Source organism: Egretta garzetta, unplaced genomic scaffold, assembly GCF_000687185.1.
Source record: "Egretta garzetta isolate BGI_Z169 unplaced genomic scaffold, ASM68718v1 scaffold268, whole genome shotgun sequence".
Lineage (NCBI taxonomy): Eukaryota > Metazoa > Chordata > Aves > Pelecaniformes > Ardeidae > Egretta > Egretta garzetta.
Window position 1 is genome coordinate 30,929 of NW_009260600.1, and position 23,305 is coordinate 54,233.

Here is a 23,305-nt window from a genome sequence, read left to right on the forward strand (position 1 = left end):
ATTAATCCACTGAACAAAAGTAAGTTAAACTTATCATTAGGCCGTGGCTTCATGTTTTGGCGGTATCTAGTCTAGGTTATTTTCCCGGTTTTGGTTGGGATAGAGCTAATTATTTTTTTTTTCTAGTATTGTATTTAGTATGAGAAGAATGTTGGTTCCACACTGATGTTTTGGTTGTTGCTGAGTGGTGGAATGGCAGGGTTAGGTTAACGGTTGGCCTTGATCTTTTCCAACCTAAATGATTCTATGGTTCTATGATTCTAGTGCTAACACTAGGCAAGGACTTTTCAGCTTCCTCATGCCTTGCCAGGACAGCTGACCCCAAATGGTCAAAGGGGTATTCCATACCATATGACATCATGCTCAGTATAGAAACTGGGGGGAGTTGGCCGGGGGGGAATGGCTGTTCATGAACAAGCTGGGCATCAGTCAGCAGGTGGTAAGCAATTGCATTGTACATCAATTATTTTTTATATTCTTTTATCATCATCACGGTCATTATTATTTTCCCTTGCTTTTCTGTCCTATTAAACTGTCTTTATCTCAACCCATGAATTTTACTTTTTTTTTTTTTCTGATTCTCTCCCCCATCCCACTGGGAAGCGGAGGAGCGAGCGAACGGCTGTGTGGTGAGTGCCTGCCAGGTTAAACCACAACAGTTATTCAGCCTTGTTTGTCCACTTGTCCCAGTGTACATCGACTCCATAATAGTACAGTTACACTGGCAGATCTGCTTGGGGATTTCTGTGTGAAGTGGACAAAGGAATTTATTTGCCTTTAAAAAAACCCAACCAAACAAACAAACAAAAAAATGCCACCACACGAAAATCCAACTATTGGGGTGTCGTTTATTTGGTTTTACATCTTTAATAGACTTTCCTGACTTACAGCAGCTTGGCACAACAACAAAGTGTATCTGCTCAATGCAAGGCATACTGCTGCAGTGCAGAGGAGGAAGGGAGAGCAAGTACTTTGGCATCACGTGCTTTGCTGTACAGAAGCACAGCACCTGGAGGTTCTGAGCAGCAAAATTGTGTGGTGGGGCTGCCACAAGCCCCTGTAACTTTTGCTGGGTCTCAAGACAGAATGGGCCTAGAAGTTGTTCCATATAACTATTTCCTTGTGTATTCTAGCTATTTGAAGAGATACTTCACCTTTTAAAGCTGAGCAGCTTCTCCACTATGTTTTCTTTCCTTGTGGTCTCACTGGTATTTGAGATACTCTTTGTTTTTCTTTAAGAACTCTTGGGGTTTTATTCTGCTTCCACAGTTTCCGCCTCCCAACAGCAACAAAGTAGAACTTTGAGCAGCCATTCTGAGAATTCTGTCAAAAAGGTTTTAATTCAGAACTATAAGAGAATAGACTATTTCAGTTGTAAGGGACCTATGATGATCATCTAGTCCAACTGCCTGAGCACTTCATGTCTGACCAAAAGTTAATGCGTGGTGTTAAGGGCATTGTCCAAATGCCTCGTAAACACTGACAGGCTTGGGGCATTGACCATTGCTCTCGCAGGCCTGTGCCAGAATTTGACCATCCTCTTGGTAAATAAATGCTTCCTAATGTCCAGTCTAAACCTCCCCTGGTGCAGCTTTGAGCCATTCCCACACGTCCTATCACTGGAGATCGGGGAGAAGAGACCAGCACCTTCCTCTCCATGTCCCCTCCTTGGGAAGCTGTGGAGGGCAATGAGGTCACCCGTCAGTCTCCTTCTCTCCAAACCAAACGTCCTGAGCCGCTCCTCACAGGACAGGCTTTCCAGCCCTTTTACCAGCTTTGTTTCACTCCTCTGGACGTGTTCAAGGACCTTTGCATCCTTCTCAAATGGTGGGGCCCAGAACTGCAGACAGCACTCCAGCTGAGGCAGCAGCAACGCTATACCCAGCGGGATAACCGCCTCTGTTGACCTGTGGTTATACTGCATCTGATGCACCCCAGGGTGTGGTTTGCCCTCTTGGCTGGCAGATAAGCATTTGTCTTCTGTCTGCGATATGACATTGCTGTGCTAGATGTAGTAAACAAAATAAATGTCTGTTGATCCAACCTTAAATTTGCATTTCTTTCATCTTTATATGGATAACATAGAATCACAGAATGGTTTGGGTTGGAAGGGACCTGTAAAGATCCTCTAGTTCCAACAACTGACATAACAGTTCTGTTAATGGTTGTAACTTTCAGCATGCAAATTCTTGTCGTCCCCCCCCCTTTTTTTTTAAATGAATTAAAACTGAAGATGTAGTAATTGTAGCTTGTGTAATCACACTGATGTTAATGTGTGGTGTTTTGCATTGTGAAACACGAGCAGAATTGAAAGCTCGGTTGCTTGTTTCCGTGTACAGCCCTAAGGGAGTAACTAAGGTAAAGTGCCAGTCGCTGCTCTGCCTGTAGGTTAGCAGGATCCAGAATAGTCTTTGCCAGGAGATACCAATGACTGTTGGTGTCAGAGAACTGATGCTACTCAAACCCTGTGTCCCTTAATCAGGACCAGGATGGGAGCAAATGGTAGTTGGGCAGACTCAAAAGCTCATCCCTGGTAAATTCTTTACCTTTCCTTCTTTGGCTTGTCACTGTCCAACCCACAGGACACACTCACCTCCTCATTCTTCATCTCATGATGATTCTTTGAAGCTGGCCTAAACGTGCTTCTGCTGGAAGAATCACACTGCCCTTGGCCCATTCGTCCCTGCCTCTGTGCTGTCCATGTGCCAGCAGGAGACAAATGCAAGGGAATGGCTAAAAATAACCAGAGACGCAGAAGGGGGGATTGTCTATTTCGGCATTGAGGCCACACTTGTTATAGTACAGATGCCTTGATGTGAGATGTCTGAGCTGATCTATCGCTGTTGCTGAAGGTGAAAGGGCCTACTCCTGTCTGTCCTTGAGCGGTTCCCAGTGCCTGTCTGATGGCATGGTAAGATTGCTTAAAAATGCCAAATACAGCAGAAATTAACCTAGGAGGGAAAAAAAAAAAAGTAGCTTTTAATTTGGTTTCTGAATTGAATTGACTGAATTTTCAGGTTGATGGTCACCAATGGAGATGACAAGTCAGAGCAGCAGTAGTAGGGTGGCCGCTTCTAGCAGCTGTGATTCGCTTCAGTCTGACTTGAGACTTATCCTTGGCTCTGTTTCTCTCCTCTCCATCCCCAAAATTTTCTTCTCACACTTTCTTACTCCGCTGTCCTGCTCTGAGTTGTTCTGAGTTCTGGTTTCCTCCTTGCTTTCCTGTTGCTTTCCCATTGCTACGTCCATTTTTCTTCCTCACTTCATTGATTTTAGTTTCCTGACAGTCTAAGTTCTCTTCCATTCCTCCTATGATCTGTATCTTTCCATTTTTCCATGACTTTCAGGGAATTTCATTCACAGACTTCTCATTAGATCTCAGCCTCCCTCCTTACCTTTTCCTTCCTTTGCTCCCAGAATCAATGCTTAGCAATTCCCACTCCTTCCTCTCTACTCTTTCCTGTGGGCTTTCCACCCCAATCCATAGCTATATCTTCACCTGTGCTGGTTATTAATCTCAGTACTATGACCGTATTCATTTTTAATCCCTGTTCTCCCAAGTCTTTCTCCTCCATTTCCTTCACCGTGTCCAATGACTTTTCCTTCCCCAGGCTCTAAATGCCATTTTCCCTTCATGAACCAGCCTCTGTCTCTATTTTGTTTCTGGCTGTCCTGCTTAGGCTGCAGTTCCATGAACAAACGGTTCTTTCAGGGGAGTGCTGGGTTTTGCAGTGTTATTTTTATGCCTCTTAAGTTCCCTGATCATTTATTGCGTAGCCCACACACAGTCGTGCTGGCATAATGGGGAGGAGTTGGGATAGAAAGCATGTATGTTAGCCCTGATGTTGGACATGTCAGTGGGACCAGCCTCCTTCCTTAAAGAATTTTGGTTTTACGAGTTCTTTTCCAGCTCACAAAGCTGCTCCCAATTTCTCTCTTCCTCTGCAAAATCAGACTCATCAAACTGCATCTCAGTTTGCTCCTTTTTCTTCCCTGTCTGCATTCAGAGCAAATGAAGCTCCGCTTTCATGATATCAGGGCACCAGGTGGCTGGAGAAAGCTGTTGTGCTGGTTTTGTCTGGTTTTTAAGTGCTTTTCATCCAGTGGTGTTTCTCATACCAAAATAGGAGACTTCTTGATAGCACTCTTTATTCCTGTTTATCATTCATCTGTTGGTTCCCTCTCATCTTGAATTGTACTTCATAGGCTGAGGTGTTGTGATTTTTTTTTTTTTTTTTTTTTTTCCTCCTTCTTAGTGCTGAAATGGGTATGTATGTCCTGGTTAAAGTCTTTACCATTAAAACAGAAAACAAAGTAAGTGGCAGATCTGTCTGGATGTTTTGTAACTAGTAGACTGTCCTTGTTCTGTGTCTTATGCCAAAGACAAGTAAAAGCTTCATGAAGCTCACTTGAAGGACTCGGTTTCTGCCTAGCCTTTGTCAGCGAACAATGGAACCGTAATATGGATCAGGTTTTATTTTGTACCATCAAAAAATTGTACTTCTTTAACTGGAGGTGTAATTTCCTGGTCCCCTTCATTTATGTGGTTTTATTGCACCTCATCTTTTCATCTAACCCTTGGCTGTTCATAAAGCGAACAATGTCTTTTTCCCCACCAAAACATCCTTCTGTCCTGTCAGTCTTGGACTCAGTGCTTGAAATATTAAAAGGAGGAATGGTGTCTGTGTTTCAGGATGCTAAATCACCAGTAGGATCAAATCCCCATTGTATTGGATGGCTATTCGTGCTGTGCCTGTAAACGGGTGCTCGCCCTGCATGCGCTGCCCTGGATCTGGGACGGCCTCCAGTAAACAGCAGCTGGTCAAAAGCGGTATTCCCCAGGGCTCAGTTTTGGGGCCAGTTCTGTTTAACATCTTTATCAATGATCTGGATGAGGGGATTGAGGGCACCCTCAGTAAGTTTGCAGATGACACCAAACTGGGTGGTAGTGTTGATCTGCTTGAGGGGAGGAGGGCTCTGCAGAGAGACCTGGACAGGCTGGATCCATGGGCTGAGGCCAACTGTATGAGGTACAACAAGGCCAAGTGCCAGGTCCTGCACTTGGGTCACAACAACCCCATGCTTGGGGATGAGTGGCTGGAAAGCAGCTTGGCAGAAAAGGACCTGGGGGTGTTGTCTGACAGCCGGCTGAGTATGAGCCAGCAGTGTGCCCAGGTGGCCAAGAAGGCCAATGGCATCCTGGCTTGTATCAGGAATAGTGTGGCCAGCAGGAGTAGGGAAGTGATCGTGCCCCTGTACTCGGTGCTGGTGAGGCTGCACCTTGAATGCTGTGTTCAGTTTTGGGCCCCTCACTACAAGAAAGATGTTGCATTGCTGGAACATGTCCAGAGGAGAGCACCAAAGCTGGTGAGGGGTCTGGAGCACAAGTCATACGAGGAGCGGCTGAGGGAACTGGGGTTGTTCAGCCTGGAGAAGAGGAGGCTGAGGGGAGACCTGATCGCCCTCTACAACTGCCTGAAAGGATGCTGTAGCGAGGTGGGGGTCGGCCTCTTCTCCCTGTTAATGGGTGATAGGACAAGGGGAAATGGCCTCAAGTTGTGCCAGAGAAGGTTTAGATTGGACATTAGGAAAAATTTCTTCCCTGAAAGGGTTGTTAAGCATTGGAATGGGCTGCCCAGGGAAGTGGTTGAGTCCCCATCCCTGGAGGTATTTAAAAGATGTGTAGATGTGGTGCTTAGGGACATGGTTTAGTGGTAGACTAGGAAGTGTTAGGTTAACGGTTGGACCTGATGATCTTAACGGTCTTTTCCAACCTAAATGGTTCTGTGATTCCATGATTCTATCATGGGACCATTGCTGGTCTTTGCTTACTCCAGCTGGCTTTGTGTTGATTGAGCCTCTGAGGGTATCTGTGTAAAGTGTCTTGTTTGGGGGGGCATTTGCCATTAGGATTGGTGGCTAAGCTACTTCTGGACCCAGCATACACAGTACTATATCCAAGTAAGTTTGTCAAGAACTGCGCCTGCTGCTGGGGACGGTGCCAGAAACAGCTCAGGCCCGTTAGCAGTGTTAGCGACTGAATTTCTCCTTTGCTGGGATATCCCCCCCACTCCTTGTTGCTCCAGAGGGTGAAGGGTTGACTGGGGTGCGAGAGCTCCATCCGCTGCCCCAGCCTTCTGACAGCAACGATTCTTTGAAGTCCAAATGCCCAAATCATCCCCTTGCCAGCAGAGTGCTTATAGCTGGGCCTGCTGTTCACGCTTAGTTGAACTGGGAGTAACCTTAATCGTTAAACCATTCCTAAAGCAGGCTGGCAATCAAATTCCACTCATCTATGGCCTCCCATTCTCTGTATGTACAAATGATGTGTTTCTTCAATTAGTAAGCTTCAAATGCTTTACTAAGGTGGTAGTTTCTTTTAAATGTACCAGTTTATACCACTGTGTATCAGTTGTTAGAGGGCTTTCTATTCCTGTTCCAGAAGATGCCCATGTAGTAATGGATTAGTAATGTACTAATTTAATTCACGGGGGGTTGTTCATTGAAATATGGTGCTGAAAAAAGTAACCTCTAGAAGTTTGTTTCGATACCTTCTTTCAATGCTAGACAGAGCAATGATTGAATAGACGTAATTCCAGGTAGATAGGTGTTTTGGGAATACCAAGATCAATCATACCAATTTGAAATTTAATAAGTATCTCTGGATGTTCAGTTGCAGGACCAGCACTGCCTCCAGGCTATAAAAGCCCCTGTAGCTCAGAATCTTCTGACAGCGATGATGACTCGGAATCTCTTCTCCTACCCAGAGACACAAACAGAGATTCTGAAGAGGAGACAGAAGGAGACCCAGCACCCAAGTGAGTATGTTCTTAGGTTATTTGTATGTTTACATTGTATCGTGAATTAAATGGGTCTGCATAAATTAGGAGAAAGGGACAGTATTATATAAATAAAAAGGTAAACTCTGTACCTGTGTAAAACTTCATGGTATGTTCTTTGTGTCCTTTGTGGTGAACAACGTTCAGCTGACCTGTTTGACACCCTACAGTGGAATTAAATTGTTTAGGGCCATCAGATCTCTATATTTACATGTTTTATTTTAGTTCTGCAATTAAAGTAATAAAATCCTTAATGTTTTGCTTGTTTATACTAAGGACAGACACCACTTATCATGTATGTAAGTATTTGGTACTTGAGTTTTCCCTGTTTCTGGTATACTACCTCTCATTGAGAGGTCATAAGAACTATTTATGAGCATGAATTTATGGATTCAGTTAAGTCAACTCTAATGAAAGAAACCCAAGTTGTTTAGCAAATAACAGGAGTCTACATACTCTCATTTGGTGGGGTTGATTACTCAAAATTGCTGTGTTAATAACTTGTGTGTGTTTATGCTAGGCCTCGTATAAAGGACTTGAAAGGCATTATGCCATCTTAATGAGTGTTAGAGTAATTATTACTCACTTTTTTTCTTGTTGTCTTATGCAACAGTTTTTCAGTTCATTAGAATTGAACTGGGAAGAATACTAGTCAAAATGCAGACAGTGTATAAAAATGGAGAAAGAAGTGTGCTGAATTTAAAATTACTTTGTGACTAGAAAATGATATTTCAACATTACACTACTCTTCTTTCTACAGCAAAAGCTTTCTAAACGTTTTTCTAAATGTCAGAGCGTTTTTGGAGTGAAGCTTATGCTCCCAATTTTTTTAATTGCTTCAAATTATTTTGGATCCTTTTGCACTGTTGCCTTGGTAACAGCAGGATATTTAGTACATAAGACTGTCTGAAATAATTTTATGGGTTTTTTTTCCTTTTTAAAATGTAGATAATTGCTATGCATGTCAAGGTAATTATTAAGTGAAATCTTTGTATTTGCAGAAAGCCAAAAAGAATTCAGGAAGACGATGATGATGATGATGGCTTTTTTGGGCCTGCTCTTCCTCCTGGATTTAAAAAACAGGATGATTCTCCAGAGAGGTAATTAAAATGGAATTATATTCAGACTCTTTTCCTTAAAACACAATTATTTTAGATAAAATATTTTGTGTCACTATTACAGAACACTTCAATTGTGTGCTTCAGATTCAGATGATTAGAATTGCTTCCTCCACGTTCTGAGAACAGGAACAGCATTCCCTTGAAAAAGAACGCATGGCCCTCCTAGTCCTGGTTGGAAGGTTGGAGAGAAAAAGAAAAAAATGTGAATTATCTGAGTTATATTTGGAATATCAAATTTCTTCGCTTTCTTATGATAGGTTTCAGATCAGTGCAGAAAAACCAAATCACAGGTAAAGGAGCCATAGTTCTGTAGTTCATTCTGGGCTGTGAAGGAGTAAGCTTTTGTGTGCTGCAATACAATGCAGATTGGAATTGTTGTTTGCTAACGCACTAAGGATTATTGTTTATGTGTCTCCAGGTAGAAAACTAATCTGAACAGTGTAGATTTCTAGGAAGCAAGCTGTCAGGTCTAAGCAAATAAGCATTACTTATACCCTTTGTCAGGAAGCTTTCTGCTTGATTGTACGCAATCATAAAATACTTCCCGAAAAAAACTATTTATGGATTTCCTATGCAGAACTTAACCATGTCTCACAGCCTTTATATCAATCTGTGCACTTCCTTCTATAATTTGAAATGATAATCCATAAGTGAAATTGGTACTTCCAAGGGGCTGCTTATTGATGAAAGGTACAAGAGAGTCATTTCATTGCTATTATCTTCTTCAAAGCAATGGGGAGCTGGCAGATAAAATAAATCAATACCTACCTGTCAGGTATGAGTTTTCAGTTCTAGGAAAGTGATTCAATTTGTTGTCGAGCTGTGTATGTAGTATACCATCTCGAAGGAAATTTCAAAGTGGAAGTTTTTTTTAATTTGGACAATTTTTTATGATGCTTGTCAGCAGTTAGGGAAACGAGAATTTATTGAGTAAGGTTATTTAGAAGTATCCTCTTCGTATCTGTTTGGTTACACTTTGCTGTAATCAACAAACATAATTGTGGGTATTGTGCTCAGTGGGCTTGCTTGGTGCTTTGATGATCCCAAGAGTAACAAATATTTTTTTTCTTTTTCTTGTGTTTCATATGCACAGTATGTTATTTTAATTATAAAATTTAGGAAGTCACTAAAAATAATGTGAACTCTAATAAAGTAAATAAATGCTTGTAGCTTTTAATATCAGCAGAGGTAGCCTTCTTGCTTGCTTGATTTTTGACATGAATATTCCTGTGGCAAAATGTTATGTCAAAATGTGCAAAGGAAAAGAGGAAGAGAAGAGGCAACTTGTAGTTTGACGGTTAGGAGAGGAGCTGTAACACAGGTTACTGCGTTACCTATCATATAATCTTTGTCTTTTGTATGTTCACCCAACTTTTATTTCTGCTTAGCGGTTTATTTCCAAAATGCTGGATAACTTGAATTTACATTCAGAGGGCAAGAGTCTGCTCTGTGTCCCTGAGTATGAGAGATTAAAGCAGTAAAAGGCACTTGCTAGTTTGGGTTTGTTTTCTTCTTTTTTTTTGTCCTAGCTCACCATACAACTGCTCCTAGCACACGCTGAGAAAGCGGATTGAGCAGAGCTGGTTTGCACCCAGCCTGATTCCCTGAATAGGTGGGAAAGGTGCGATGTGTGGGAAGAGCCTCGTCTATCTTCCACCCCCGTACACCTGGCAGTCTAGTTGTGCCAACACATTGAGGGGTGTAAGCTGTGCAGGGTGTAGACACAATGCTGTTAACTCTCTCCCCGCTGCATTGCCCCTAGTGTTGAGCAGATTGCCAGCTGACAATCTAGCCATGAATAATTGAAACAAATGCAGGCTGTTTGTTTCAGTGTATGGACCTACTGTTTATTAGCTCTGTGTGGCATATGGCATACTCATTCTTTTAGAAAAGCTTTTGTTCTGTTACATCTTTTCCAGACTTGTCAAAGCAACGTATTCATGATTAGGAGCAGGTCATGTGGCAATTTGCAGCTTGTTAAAAGTTGTTTGAATCATTCCAGCATAAAATATATATATATATATATATATACACACACAGATTTCATTCACCTTTGGAAAGGATATTGATGTTTAGCAATGTTAGACAGAAGTGCAGCGCTCATAAATATTCCCAAAGCATTCACACATCAAAGTAAAGAGCACAGGTTATCTTAAAAAAATTTATGTCATACATCAGAAGAATGCTGGAATGCCCATCTTGAAACATGCATTAGCAAGGACTCCAAGTCCCATCAACAAGAAAGCGTTCCTTGCCATATATGAAATTCATTATTCCTTAAATGAAAGCTTAATTCATGATAAGTTTGTGAAGTTTTTTTTGAATGTGTATAGATAGGTACCAATGCTGCCAACAGCAGCAAAATGTGGCTAACAAAGTTTTATTTAGATTCGCTTCACCTGTTCAGAGCGCCCTTGGACATCCAGGAAGCTATCAAGAATCACATTGGCTGTGTGCTGCTGAGGAAAGACCCGAGCAACAGGGTTTTTCATGTGGGGGGATGGAAAAAAGCATAGAAATGGAAAGCGTGGGAGGAATGAATATGGGAACCATTTTTCTATTCCTTGGAAGAGCCTTTGAGCTATGACAGAAGCAAGGCAGAGTATTTGAGATCTGCTCTTTTTCACAAGTTGCACAGATAACAGCCCACAACGTAGATGTTCTTACATATTTTAGTAGAAAGCTTTTTTTATAGTTTGGTTTAACTCTCTCTCCATGCAAAATAAAGGTACTTCTGTACTAAAATAAAAGATTGTTTTGGCCATATCTGTACAGGTTTAAATTCAGTCTCTTTATATTGGGAATTTAAAGTGCGGTCTTAACAAGAAAGCAGTCAGAAAGGAACAGAGGAAAATAAAAGCTGTTTCTTTTTTGCAGCAGCTAGGTGGGGGTGGAACTTCAAATTTAACCCAGACCTCTTGCCTGGATTTGAAACCTCAGCAGTACCCTTGTCCTGGCCTGAGCTCACATTTCTTGCTTGTGACTGTCTGTCTGCAGTTGGCTTTCTGGCAGGACTTTCTGCTTTTCACTTCCCCTCTTCAAATCCTGACAATAATATTACTACAGCAAGGGCTGTACTGATGAGATTATGTGGGATTTAGTAGAAGACCATCATTAGCATAATTCAATTCATGTTGTGTTACGTTTGATTGCCCTGAAGCACAGAAACTGGAGATCATAATAAACAAAGTCTCTGCTGATACACTGTGAGAATACTGTCACTTGGATATTCAGGTGATAATTGTTTGGGGTTTTAATTAGCTTTTATTAGCTTTGTAGAATATGGTGGTGGATTATTAAGAGGAACTCGTATACAAAAGTCTTTTCAGTACTGCAAGCATAGTTTGTAATATGCTCTGAACCATTTTCACCACTAAACAGAGATTCTCACCTTCCTGTGTTCCCAGAGACAATTGAATTATACCGCTTGCAGAGCTGCTGCGTAAAAAGAAATCAGTGAAGTTACCTGGGATCGCAAAACTTTTCTTCTCTCATTCCCACTCCAGGGGCAAATAAACTTAAAATCAGAGCAGTTCACTGATTCGGTTTATTGAAGGACAGTGAAACTGTGGTGCAAGGCAAGGATGAACAAAATTGGCTTTGTTGCTAGAGAAAGAGTAGCGTATACTTATCTCCCATCTTTCGTTGCTCTTGAATCTGCTGAAGGAAGCTAGGGGAGAAAAAAGCGGATTTCCTTGACTATATGCTGCAACTTTCCTGGTTTTCTTGCATCTCAGCTATCTGCAGAGGTCCTCCTGGAACATGGAGAAACTCTTCTTATTGAGTTATTTCTGTGGTGTGCACATAGGAGGGGCATGCTTGGCGTGAGGAGAAAGGAGAATCACGCTTCACATCAACATTTGATTTTTATTTTTGTATTAATCTATTACATTTTTTTTCCTGCAACAAACACTGGAAGGCTGTCATTTAATGTACTGCCCATGTTGGTTACATTACTTCCTTTTTTTTTTTTCCCCCTTGAACTGAAAACCAAGATTTTCTTTTTTCTTTTTTTTTTTTCCCCTCAAGGCCCATTATAGGTCCTGCATTACCTCCTGGCTTTAGGAAACCCTCGCAAGACACCGGGAATAGCAGATGTTCCATAGGACCATCCATTTCATCAGAATTCCATACCCAGGTTTGTGAAAACAGAAGCCTTTTGGTTCAGTACAAGGTCTCTGAAATGCTTGAACATCTAGGAGCATGAAAAACTCTACTAGACATACTTTTCAGCATGACAGTTTAATTTTAGACCGGAAAGTGTCTGGCATATTTTTGCCTGAGTCAAATACTGAAGCATAAGTCAGCCTTAAAAAAGAAAAAGGATGGTCTGGTTTGTTGTGATTTTGCTCTTAGACGGCTGGTGCACTCACTCACTGAACACAAGAGATCCAGGCATCCTGAACGGCAGTCACAGTAATTCTTCTGAAAGTTTTTCCATTCTTTCTTTCAGTGTGACATCCTTCACAAGTGAACATCTTGATGAAGTTCAAATTTTTAAAGACATTAAAGACCTGTTACAATAAAAATATTTACCTATAATTCAAGCTTTTACTCCTTTGCTGATGGGGGAGCAAAATGACTGAATATTACACATATCTTCAAGTCCTTAAAAATGTTTGTTAGTGGATGCGTTAAATAAGTTTATCCAAAAGAACACAATCAAGAACAATACTACAGTGTCGCTAATCGTTCTTCTCAATAGCAAGATGATACCAGTAATTGGGAGTAAGGCGGAGCAGGACAGTGCCACTGACACAATTTTTTGGTTTGTGTTTTTTGACTGTTCTCATCAGGTCAAGTAAAAACTAGGTAGAAGTCCTATAGTCTAATCCCTGGCTGCGAAATAATGCATGTACTACTGAAGAACATTCAGGAGTAAGATATGTGATAAAATACAGCCAGAAGTGTGGGGAAGATTCAGCTCCCTAAACATGGACCTGTAGGGCCATTCTGAGGGGTCTGAGTCATCTGCAGCAGGCTGGCAGATAGGGACTAGCACCCTAGAGAAGCTTGCATCCTTCTTGAGCAGCACCTCTTAAGCCAGGCAGGATACCCTAAGACATCAAAAATGGTGCTGGAGACCAACATTTAGGCAATTGAATCTCTTTCATGCTATGATAAAATAAACGTTAATTCCTTGTGAGAATCAACAGTTATTCTGTTTATATCTAAAATACTTAACATCTTTAACTCCCAGACTCTATGCAACATGCTAGCTACGCTAGGAAGGAATGAGGCGAAGGCTGCCCTGGAACTTCATTTTTTTCATTAGTAGTTGCAAAGTATATCATTCTCTGGCCTCCTACAGCAAGTGTTGTCATAATCCTTCACAAAGAATGACTGCCTGACATTTTTAAGATACTCATAATCTTGTAACTCCAAATAACGATTAAGCAATTTATCATAATGACAAATGTTTTGAGGCAGGGATGTCAAAACTGGTCTGCTTATGTATTTTACAAACAAGAAACTCTCTTTTCTCCTAAATAGATCTTCTAGCATCAGCTTTTGTTACAGCTATTGCAGAACTTAGCTTATTTTTTTTTCTCTTCCTAATAATACTCTTGTCTTTTTTTTTTTTACCTTTGAATATGATGAGTAATTTTTTTTTTGTTTCTTTGTTTTAATTTATCTAATTATTTTGTATTCTAGTACATCTTTAGAGGCTGCATATTCCTTGCTGGCTCTTCATTTTATATTGATTTCCCCTTCAAACTTGAAGGCAATATTTTTTAATGTTTGTTTAATTTCATCTTGTTTGAGGCAGGTGGTAATGGAGTGAATTGAACTTAAGACTAATGAGAGAGGAAATGAGACACGCTTCTTCAATTAAAACTCAGCGTGGAATTTGTCTTTCATCCTCAACTAGTTTACAGTACAATTTATTATGAGTCTTATATCTTTGCATTTTTTATTTCTTTGTACACAGAGGGAGGGGAGTGGTTTACTACCTTCGTTTCTCACGATGGTTATTCCTCTTCCCCACCAGCTCCTCCTTTAAAAAAATAGAGAGAGAGAGAATGCAGTCACCCCAATCTCTAGAAGTTGAAGCAATATCGCAGCGGTAGATAATTAGCGAAAGCTTGACTATGTAAATGTTTTTGAGCAAAATGACGACAGAAATCGGTGTTACCGCCTTGCATTGATGGTGTTTATAAATGACCAGCTATTTCTCACCCTCCTCACTCTTTCAGGCCCGTTTCACGCAACTGGTCATACAGCCATTGAATACACTGAGCCTCTTCTTCCACCTTGTGGTCCACAGCCATACGTAGCTGTGTCTCTTGCTACCTGAAGCTTGCCTGCCCCACTGTTCGTACCTTTGCTGACTCCTAAAGGCAGACAGGGCCAGCTGGCTTGGAGCAGTGTCATTCAAGCCCACCAGTTTCTCTAGCAGGTGGCACATGCAGGAGTAAAGTGGCTTATTTCACACCTGCTGTCTTCTCTAGCCTGAATGCCACTACAGCAGTGGGATGCCAGCTACGAGCAGCCTGAGGTATTTAGGCTTGAACTCAGTGTAGCAGGATACCTTTCTTGCTCTCTTCCTCCTTTCACTCGTCCTCCTTTTCCCATGCTCCCATTAGGTGACTCCTCTAGTGAGGGTCTACTCCATTCTTGTGTTCTCCACTGGATCACCTCTGCCTCGGGCACCTTACTTAACATAGAAGGCTCCTGATACTGGTTTTCTCCACTGCTCATCGTTCTTGAGCCCTTCTCTTCTCTGATGGTGTCACATCTTCGTTCTAGTATGTCTACCTGGTGACCAAAGTTTGTTATGACAAAACCAAGCCATTCCCCCCCACCTTCTTCATCCTTCATTTGAAACTTCTTTGCCACCACCTTATACGCTCAAGGAATGCTCTGTGCTTCCTGAGTATACAGCCTTGTCATCATCCTACTCCCATTGCTTTATCACCCACATTCAGGGTGACGCTAAATCTTTTCACTTTTGTAGATACTGGGCACCTTAGCTTTGCTTCCAGGGCACCGTGGCATCACCATTTTCTGTCTAACTCTGCCTCCATCCACATCTGTACTGTTTTAACTTGGAGGGACCCGTGAGCTTTCTGTACAACCCCTGGCATCCATAAAAATTCTTGTTAACCTCTAGTCCCCTTCAAACTTAGTTTTTTGGGCCGTTCTCCAAATAATTGCTTAGAATGCAGTGTCAAAAGTGATGAAAGAAGCAAATGACAGAACCAAGAGATTACACTGGCAGACTCTGTACACCCAGGGGTGTGGTACCATGCATGCTGTGTTTACCAGCAGTTTTGCCTCAGACAAGAGATGGTGCTTTTGGAAGCAGAGAGACTAAGTATCCATGTTGAAGTGCTAGAACAGGTCTAATCTGGAGTTTTAATCCAGGTTTTTGTTGTCTGACTGGCAGATGCATTGCATTAGGTTTATATGTTCTTCTAGACAAAATCATTGCAATCCCATGAAGCTAAAGTGTTTCTTGATGGTCTTAGCACTATGGTTGAGAGAAATGTTTTATTTTTGGAAGGTAACAGATAGTAGTGAGGAAGAAGACAATCTTATAGGCCCAATGCCTGCAAAAGGACCAGTGGAGTCTGATGTGACTAAAGAATTTGAACGGAGAGCACAGAGAATGAAGGAAAAACTTACCGCAGCAGACAGCGTAAGTGGGATTTCTTAATTTCTAATACATTTTTGTTGGAGTGTACTTGTGGGGTTTTTTGCCTATTTCTGTGTGAACCCAGTTGCAGTTCTGCTCAGGATGCCAAGTGTTTGCAGTTGTTAAGACAAAAGAAAAATCCATTTCTGCTGGAAGCCAAGAGATTCAGACAGCAATTTTTGATTATGCTTTTTTTATTCTCTCCCCCCACCCCTATTTCTTTTGTAAAGGATGAGCCCAAGCAAGTTACGAGGGAATCGTGGATGACAGAGCTTCCACCTGAATTGAAAAGCTTTGGATTTGGCCCAAGAACATTCAAGAGACGAGCTGAAGACAAATCAGGCGATAGATCTATTTGGACGGATACTCCAGCTGACAGAGAGAGAAAAGCCAAGGTGAGTATTTATTCACACACACCTGCAGGCAGTATGTATGTTGTTGATATTCTGTGAAAACGAAATAAAGGTACCCTGAGCTGTTCAATGAAAATTTTTTCCAGATTTTTCTTTGTTATCAAAATTTATTAATTCAGGTTTAAAAGTAAAGGCAAGGAAATAACAATTTTAAGTAACATTGATATTCATTTATTCCCTCTCCCTTCTGCAGTAGTCAGGTACTCTGTATCAGCTCATTGAATTTCCAATTACAGTGTGTCCAGTTTCTTCTTTTATCAAGCTGAGCAAAAAATATCTGGTGGCCTCTGTCGTGCCCTCTACCCTTCAGATTTAATTAAAGTTTTCCTTGCTTTTGACTTCAGACATTCTGATTACTATAGTGTGTGATTTGCTTCTACTCATCAGGAAAGAGAAGAGGCAAAAAAGTCAACCAGTAAGGATAATGAAGAAATTGTATTATCTGGGAGAGACAAGAGACTTGTTGAGCAGGTGACTTCATACAATGTAAGTATAATAGCAAAATACTTCCTCTTCCTGCATTTCCTTTAATTCTTCACTCTTTTCTTCTGGTTCTTGTTCCTAGCGCTGCTGGTTTCCATGGTGATGCCACTGCAGTCTTCCCTTTTAGTGCCCAAACCTACTGCTGTTTAAGTCATTAGAACATTTGCCATTGACTTCAGCAAGAGAAGGATTGGGTCCTCGAGCTGGTGCTGAAAACGATGTGATGGAATTGGGGGTTGTGTATATTGTCACAGTTTTAGGTGGCGTTTTCCTTAAATCATCCTCATGTCAGAACATGGTTGCTGGGAGCGGATAACCTTAATTCAAATATTAGCTTGCTTCACCAAATTACCAAGAATAAAACAGTAGTAAAGGTTTAACTTTTAGGACAAAATACCCATTAACCCAAAAGAAGCTTGATGAGTTAAGCAGATCGATTCACTAATTACAGTATGTAATTAATTACATTAACTGCTCATTACAACAGCATTATTGCATGAAGGTTTCTGCAGCCTCTGCAGAAGCGGATAATTGTCACAGACAGATGTTGATTACTAGAAATCTGAACTCCATGTCAAATTCCCTCTCACTTTTCTGTCTGCCAATCCTGTCCACCAGAGTGTATGGACTATTGCCTGCCTTACAGCTGTATGTTCCAGTCCTTCCCTGATTTATGGCCTGAAGTCTTACAGAAGGCAATCTGGTCTCTCGAGAGTATAATTAACTTGTGAATCGCAGCCTTGGCTTATATTACATGATTGAAGTTTATCTGGCACTTTTAATAATTTATTTGTAGCTCATTAAATCACACGTCCCTCTTCACTTAGAGGCTTGCAAATCCAGAGCATACTGTCTTAAATGTCTTCTGTATTGTCTGTTTCTACTGTTGTTATGCATATAGTAGAATAATTTTCATGTGAAACTATGGGTTTTGCTCTGTACCATTGCCAGAATAAAACATGTATAGGCCTTTTCTGTTTCTAGGGCTAATAGAGTTCTCTTAAAAAATATTTGTTATCTTGTTTAAGAGCAATGTTTCTTGGATTGTTTGGTTTTTTTTTTAAATCAGCTCTTTTCTTATTTTCAGGTGATTGGGGTTTTTTTCTTTTAATTTTTTTTCCTCTGTTATTTCCTATTTCTTTTCTCCGCTGACCTTTATCAAGGATATTTCCATAGAACAGGAGCTTTAATTTTTAAAATAGCTTCTTACAGTTAATTCTTTCAGTGCTGATGCAATACACATTCTGTGGTGCAGTTCTGTCAACACCAACACACTGGCGCCATAAATAAGTATTGTCCATTTTCTGTTTTCCGTTGGAATAGTTTGTGTCATGTATGAATTGTTATTATGAATCTTCATTAACAATGAAGTTAGTGTTTGCACAGGGAGTGAAGGAAAATGAACCTTCAGAATAAAGAACTTGTGTTCCTAGACATGAGAAAACAGAGCTGCCCATCTTTTGTGTTTTCTGATGAGAGAATTGATTTGGACTGATCTTTTGGCTGGTTTATAATGATTTGAGAGTCTGAGAAATCGGCTACTTAGGGATACACTAATACACTTTACCTGAGTAAAGGAGGGGCCACGTGTTCTTGTGAGAACTAATCCTGCTCCTGTGTGAAATCAGCAAAAGTTTTATGTTGTTTCTGGGCTGGATATTGCTCTTTAATTTTAACGCAACGACAGTCCTTGACTTGGCGAAACATGTGCTCTAGCTCAAACCTGTGACTTTGTCCTGTGGGCTTGCAACAGATGATTCAACTACTGAAAAGTTAAGAGCACGCACTAAAAACACAATAGTGTTATTTTGCATGAGAGTAAGACTAGAAGGGTACCTAGCTTATTCCTGCCCCTAGCAGTGCCCAAAACCAGATGCTTAGGGGAAGTGTATAAGAAGCTGGGCCTGTACTTTGAGATATTTTCTTGATGTCTTGTCTTCATTTGTCTCTGCTAATAATGGCAGAGCAACTTTTGTCTTTTGCATTATTTTTGTAATTTATCTCCACTGTCTGTGGAGATTCAACAACATTATGGGTATCTTAAACATCAGTGAATTATTAGTATTTTATTCAGCGTAGATAAGATTACACATGCTTTCTGCTCTGTCTATGCTAAATTTATCATTCCGTTTTCCAGTTACTAAGCTGTCTTTTTTTTTTTTTTGGAATTTTTAGCCTTCGTAATTGTAATCTTTCCATTTGGATTTTCTGTACATTGTTGATATTTTGTAATACTTCATTCCTTATTCCTTCTTCCCATTTTCCCAGGAGTCAAAGAGGTCAGAATCTCTCATGGACATACATCAGAAAAAGCTAAAGAGCAAAGCGTCCGAAGAAAAGAACAAACCTCAAGAAAGAAGGCCATTTGACCGAGACCAGGATCTCAAAGTCAATCGATTTGATGAAGCACAAAAGAAAGCTCTCATAAGAAAATCCAGAGATCTGAATACTAAATTTGAGCACAGTAAAGGCAATATGTTTTTATAACATCAAAGCATGAAGCTTTTTTGAAGTGAAGTCAATTAAACTTTGAATACTTGATTTTTGAAGTATTTTTCTGTAAATATTTGTATGCAAAATAAATATCCCAATGTTTAACTATTTTTCCTTGTCTGTAAATACTCTGTTAGGGAGGATCATCTGTACTAAAACTAAACTTGTAAAGGAAAGTCCTGGTATAAAAAAAGATAATGTAAATTTGCTACTTTAAAACACTGAGATATATATGGGTTTTTTTTGTTAGCATAGAAATAATTAATTAAAATAGCTATTATTTTAAGGCGCTCTAGGTTTGATCTTGCAATGGAGTTGGCAGTTTCCCCCTTTCTCCTGCCATGCTTAAGATGTTCTTGCCGAGCCTGACCTGAAGGCCATGGAAAAATCCCCTTTAGGCTTGTGGGCAGGACATTGCTTGACTGGAGTTCCTGCTGGGGAGTATAAACTCAAACGACGGCTTTTATGTCTGCCCTGTGCTTTTATTTCTGTGATTCTGTGTCTGTACATAAATACAGGTTTGTATGTATGCAGTATAATTTCTGTACTACAGAAGGAATTGCTAGTGGTAGCAGAAGCAATAAACCCTCAAGATTTGCAGATTTAATTATAAAATGGTAGTATACAAGAAGAGAAAATCTAATTTGAGTTTCAATTTGTAGGGCTTATCATCAGAAAATCCGTCTTTCTTAAGCAAATACAATGTGAAAATCAAAGCAAAATAAAGCTTATTTTGTTACTTAATTTGCAGGGCAGAACAGCTCTTTGGTATCAAAAAGAAAATAAACCTGACATTTAAAAAAATCTACATCCATGCTTACAAGTTCTTTAGCTCTTCTGTGCCAGTGCGGAGCAGCTGAGGGGAGAGCTGTGTTACTTATTTAAAATTAGACTTGTGCTTTCATCCTTTTTCTCTCAAGTAATGTTTGGGATCCTTTTTGAGGAGTTACTGAAAGTATCTATATGTGAAAAGAATTTTATATATGAGATGCTGGCAACTTGATTGGAAGTGTGACACACTTTGCATATTAAATACCATGGGATTCACTGTAATTTGAAAAAAGGTGTCTGGGTTGGCTCCTGTTAACAGACCAGTGACCCAACAAGCCCCAGAAACAAATGGCTAAAACCTCGGTCTTATTTTCTTGCACGTGTGCATGAGCCTCCGTGTGCTGAGGAGTCTTCGAGAATTTTCAATGTTGCAAGTGAATGCTTAGGTACAATATATTTAGATGATGCTTTTTTTTTTTTTTTTAATAGGCAATTTATTTTGCCATCTGAAAACTCTGCTACCTTCAGGAGGAAGAGGGACTGGTTTTGTCTCGTTTTTGGTTTTTATTTAATCAGTTTTGACATGAGAGGGAAATTTTTCACCATGAGAACAGTCAACCATTGGAATAATCTCCCCAGGGAAGCGGTTGACTCCACCACATTGGACACTTTTAAGACTCAGCTGAACAGGGTGCTGGGCCATCTTGTCTAGACTGTGCTCTTACCTAGAAAGGTTGGACCAGATGGTCCTTGAGGTCCCTTCCAACCTAGGATTCTATGATTCTTTGAGTTTCTGAGCCTTTTCACTTTGAGGCGAGAGGAGGGTTTAAACAAGGGCTGTTTATTTTTCCTCCCCTAAAACAGACCGAGTGCCTTGTGCTTTTTTGTCTCGGCAAGCGAGGCCTTGCTAGGTTTCCACCTTCTGAGTTGTCTCCTTCCCCTTTATGGGGAGCTCCTCTGCAGCTGGGGATTAAATAACATCTCTCTAGCAATTCAGCAAGGCAGTATTAGGAATGTTTGGGGTTTTTTTTAGGGCAACTAAGGCAATGGCAGGGTATCGCGTGACTTGCTAAATTTTCATGCTTGACAAAAAACGATCCTCATGCCCGCTTTTGGAAACCCTACTGCCTTGAGAAATCAATTTATTATCAGGTGTTCCCTTGTGCTGAAGGAGCCGACCTCATGAGCACGCTGTGCAGTCCTCGGCTCATTCAGCCAAATCTGTCACAGGGATGAGGGCTTGCTTGTAATTAAGATTTTTGATGTTGTTACATGCTTCGTTTTCATTTTTGTTCTTTGGTCCCTCCTCCTCTTCCTCCAAACTGAGGGCCGGTAATCAGATGTTGCCGGTGGCCAGATCTTGGCATCCAGCTGTATCCCTGCTGTTTGCCCACTGCCCACCCCAGCCCTGTCGGGATCTCCTGCCCTCTCCAAGGACGTGCGTTGAGTGGAGGCTCGATATGTTGCTCTATGTGGGAGATGCAGTTCTAATTAGCGAAGCCTTGATGTGAGCTGGGAATGTGTTTTCTCTCATCTGCTTAATTTTTTTCCCCCCCGCTCTGAAGCAGCCTCTCGAAGACTTGCAGAAACCCCTGTTATGAACTTGAGACGGGGCGGAAATGGAATGGTTGGGAGTTCAAATTAAGCTTTTCATTACTTTGCGTAAATTGAGTGAACTTCTGAATTGCATTAATACACAAACTAATCTCTTAGCGATGCCAAGCCATTCCCTCGAACAGTCATTAGAACAAGCGGTAACTCAGTAAATTGCAAGCTCTGTAAGCTTTTGTGGGGAAAGATGAGCTGTCCTCTACAATTTGGACGGGCTGTAAAGCATTTCTGCAGAAATGTTAGTGGGTGATTTTTCAGAATCTCATTTGAAAAACCAGAATTTATTTCACAGAAAATCCTCACCATAATTACTATGCAACGTTGCTGGTAACCGGCTCCCGACGCAGATTTAATGGATTCTATTCCTATTCTGCGCCACCAGCCTGCGTCGCAGCATGTTGACTCCAGGCACATCAGGAAACTCAGTTTTGTAAAAAAAATGTCAGGGAGGCTTTCCTGGATGTGAAAAGCCTTATCAGCCTAGATTTTAAAGCGCTTGCCTTTGTTTTGTGCTGGCATAGACATCCTTTATTAATACTGATGTCAAAAATTTCTGCTCCAGAGCAGGATCCCCTCCTTCTGAAATGTCAAACAGGTGTGGAATCCATAGTGAAGTCAATAAAAAGAAGGCTTCTGGGGTAGGCATATGATAAATTGGATGTTTAAGAGGAAGTTTAAGGAATATTATATGTTAATAACAGAAAAAAATGTTTTAAAAACCCTGTTGAGTCTGCTGTTACCAAGGAAAAATTAAAAGCAATCAAGACATTTCAAGAAAACCCACTGATTCCTTTGTATGTATCTTCAGGACAAAATGTTGAGCTACAGTGATGTTTGACCTGGAAAATGTTGTTAGAATATGGTGCAGCGGTACTGTCACCTGAGGAAAATTTCTGCTCTTCTGATTTAAACACCTGTTTATGGAGAGGTATTTTTTTGCCCCTGCTGTTGCAGTCAGTGGATGGACTGTGCATGTTGGGTTTTCTGGATGAAGTGTTTCCCAAATAATAAACAGCAATAGAAATGCATTTCATTTAGGGCTTTGATGGTATTATGCCGATAGCACGAAAGAGGCACTGTTGAAATAGCTTTCTTCTCAAAAGAAACATTGGGATGAAACATCAATATGTTTCTGTCCAGTACAAAAGGGTTTTTTTTCCGCATCAAACAAGTTTCAAAATGCTCCAGGAGTCTTTCAGAGGGCTTTCAGAGGGCTCCAGGAGTCCCAGGCTACTCATGCTTGGGGACTTGTTTGTTTCTGAAATGTAAACTTCATTATTTCTGTCTGGCCAATTACAAATTATATGTGATTGAAGTAGCATTAAAAATCTGAATCTGTGAAAACTTTCTGTATGCGCAACCTTAACTTCGGCCGCCCCACCTGCATGCACTGCATATAGTTTCTAATTGCGTGATTACCTAATTCTCAAATAAAACAACATGCATGTCATTTGCTGTCCTTATGAATTGTGTGCAATTTATAGGCTGGGGGAAAAAAAAATGATGTAACGTGTTTCAGCCAGCAGCTTTAGATTTTTCTCATGTGCTCACTAATGAAGATGATGTTGCATTACCTGGAGTCAGCGAGGAATGCAAGTGTGGGCCCCACTTGTTCTGTGAAACGTGTCCTCCTGATGCTTCCAGCTCTGGCAGCTGAATGGGAAGTCACCCAAACCTGATGTTTCTGTTCTCTTCAACCGTGATGTGAAGACGTGAGGTGTGCAGGGCCACTTCTGGGTCCTCCCACAGAGGCCATCACCACAACAGGCAAAAACCTGTTCTCCACCTTCATTCCTTGTGGTTCTGATCATCTGTTTTCTTACAGTGGTCTTTAAACCAGTAATAAATCCCATTGCTCTTTGAAATTATACCCGTTTTGAATCAGTGTGGCAAATGAAGCCTTATTTAAAAAAAAAAAAAAAAAGTCTTTTTTTT

At 40.8% G+C, this 23,305-nt stretch overlaps 1 protein-coding gene across 2 annotated transcripts; it reads left to right on the plus strand.

Moving 5' to 3' along the window:
* Window positions 1-539: 539 nt before the first annotated feature.
* On the plus strand, window positions 540-20,034 carry GPALPP1 (GPALPP motifs containing 1). Of its 2 annotated transcripts, XM_009644769.2 has the most exons (8): window positions 540-629; window positions 6,674-6,818; window positions 7,841-7,939; window positions 11,990-12,098; window positions 15,468-15,602; window positions 15,830-15,994; window positions 16,400-16,498; window positions 18,764-20,024. In XM_009644769.2, exons 1-8 carry the CDS (start codon window positions 551-553, stop codon window positions 18,980-18,982), a joined length of 1,050 nt encoding a protein of 349 aa, XP_009643064.2. In that variant the 5' UTR covers window positions 540-550; the 3' UTR covers window positions 18,983-20,024. The 2 variants fall into 2 exon arrangements, with proteins under 2 accessions (XP_009643064.2, XP_035756228.1); XM_035900335.1 differs by lacking the exon at window positions 15,468-15,602 and having other exon boundaries at window positions 18,764-20,034.
* Window positions 20,035-23,305: the final 3,271 nt, after the last annotated feature.

Bases quoted from the DNA above. Each gene is read 5' to 3' on its own strand.
- GPALPP1 (XM_009644769.2), top strand. From the start codon at position 551: ATGAATTTTACTTTTTTTTTTTTTCTGATTCTCTCCCCCATCCCACTG. The intron at 630-6,673 runs GTGAGTGCCTGC...CTGGATGTTCAG, and splicing joins AGCGAGCGAACGGCTGTGTG to TTGCAGGACCAGCACTGCCT. The intron at 15,603-15,829 runs GTAAGTGGGATT...TCTTTTGTAAAG, and splicing joins AACTTACCGCAGCAGACAGC to GATGAGCCCAAGCAAGTTAC.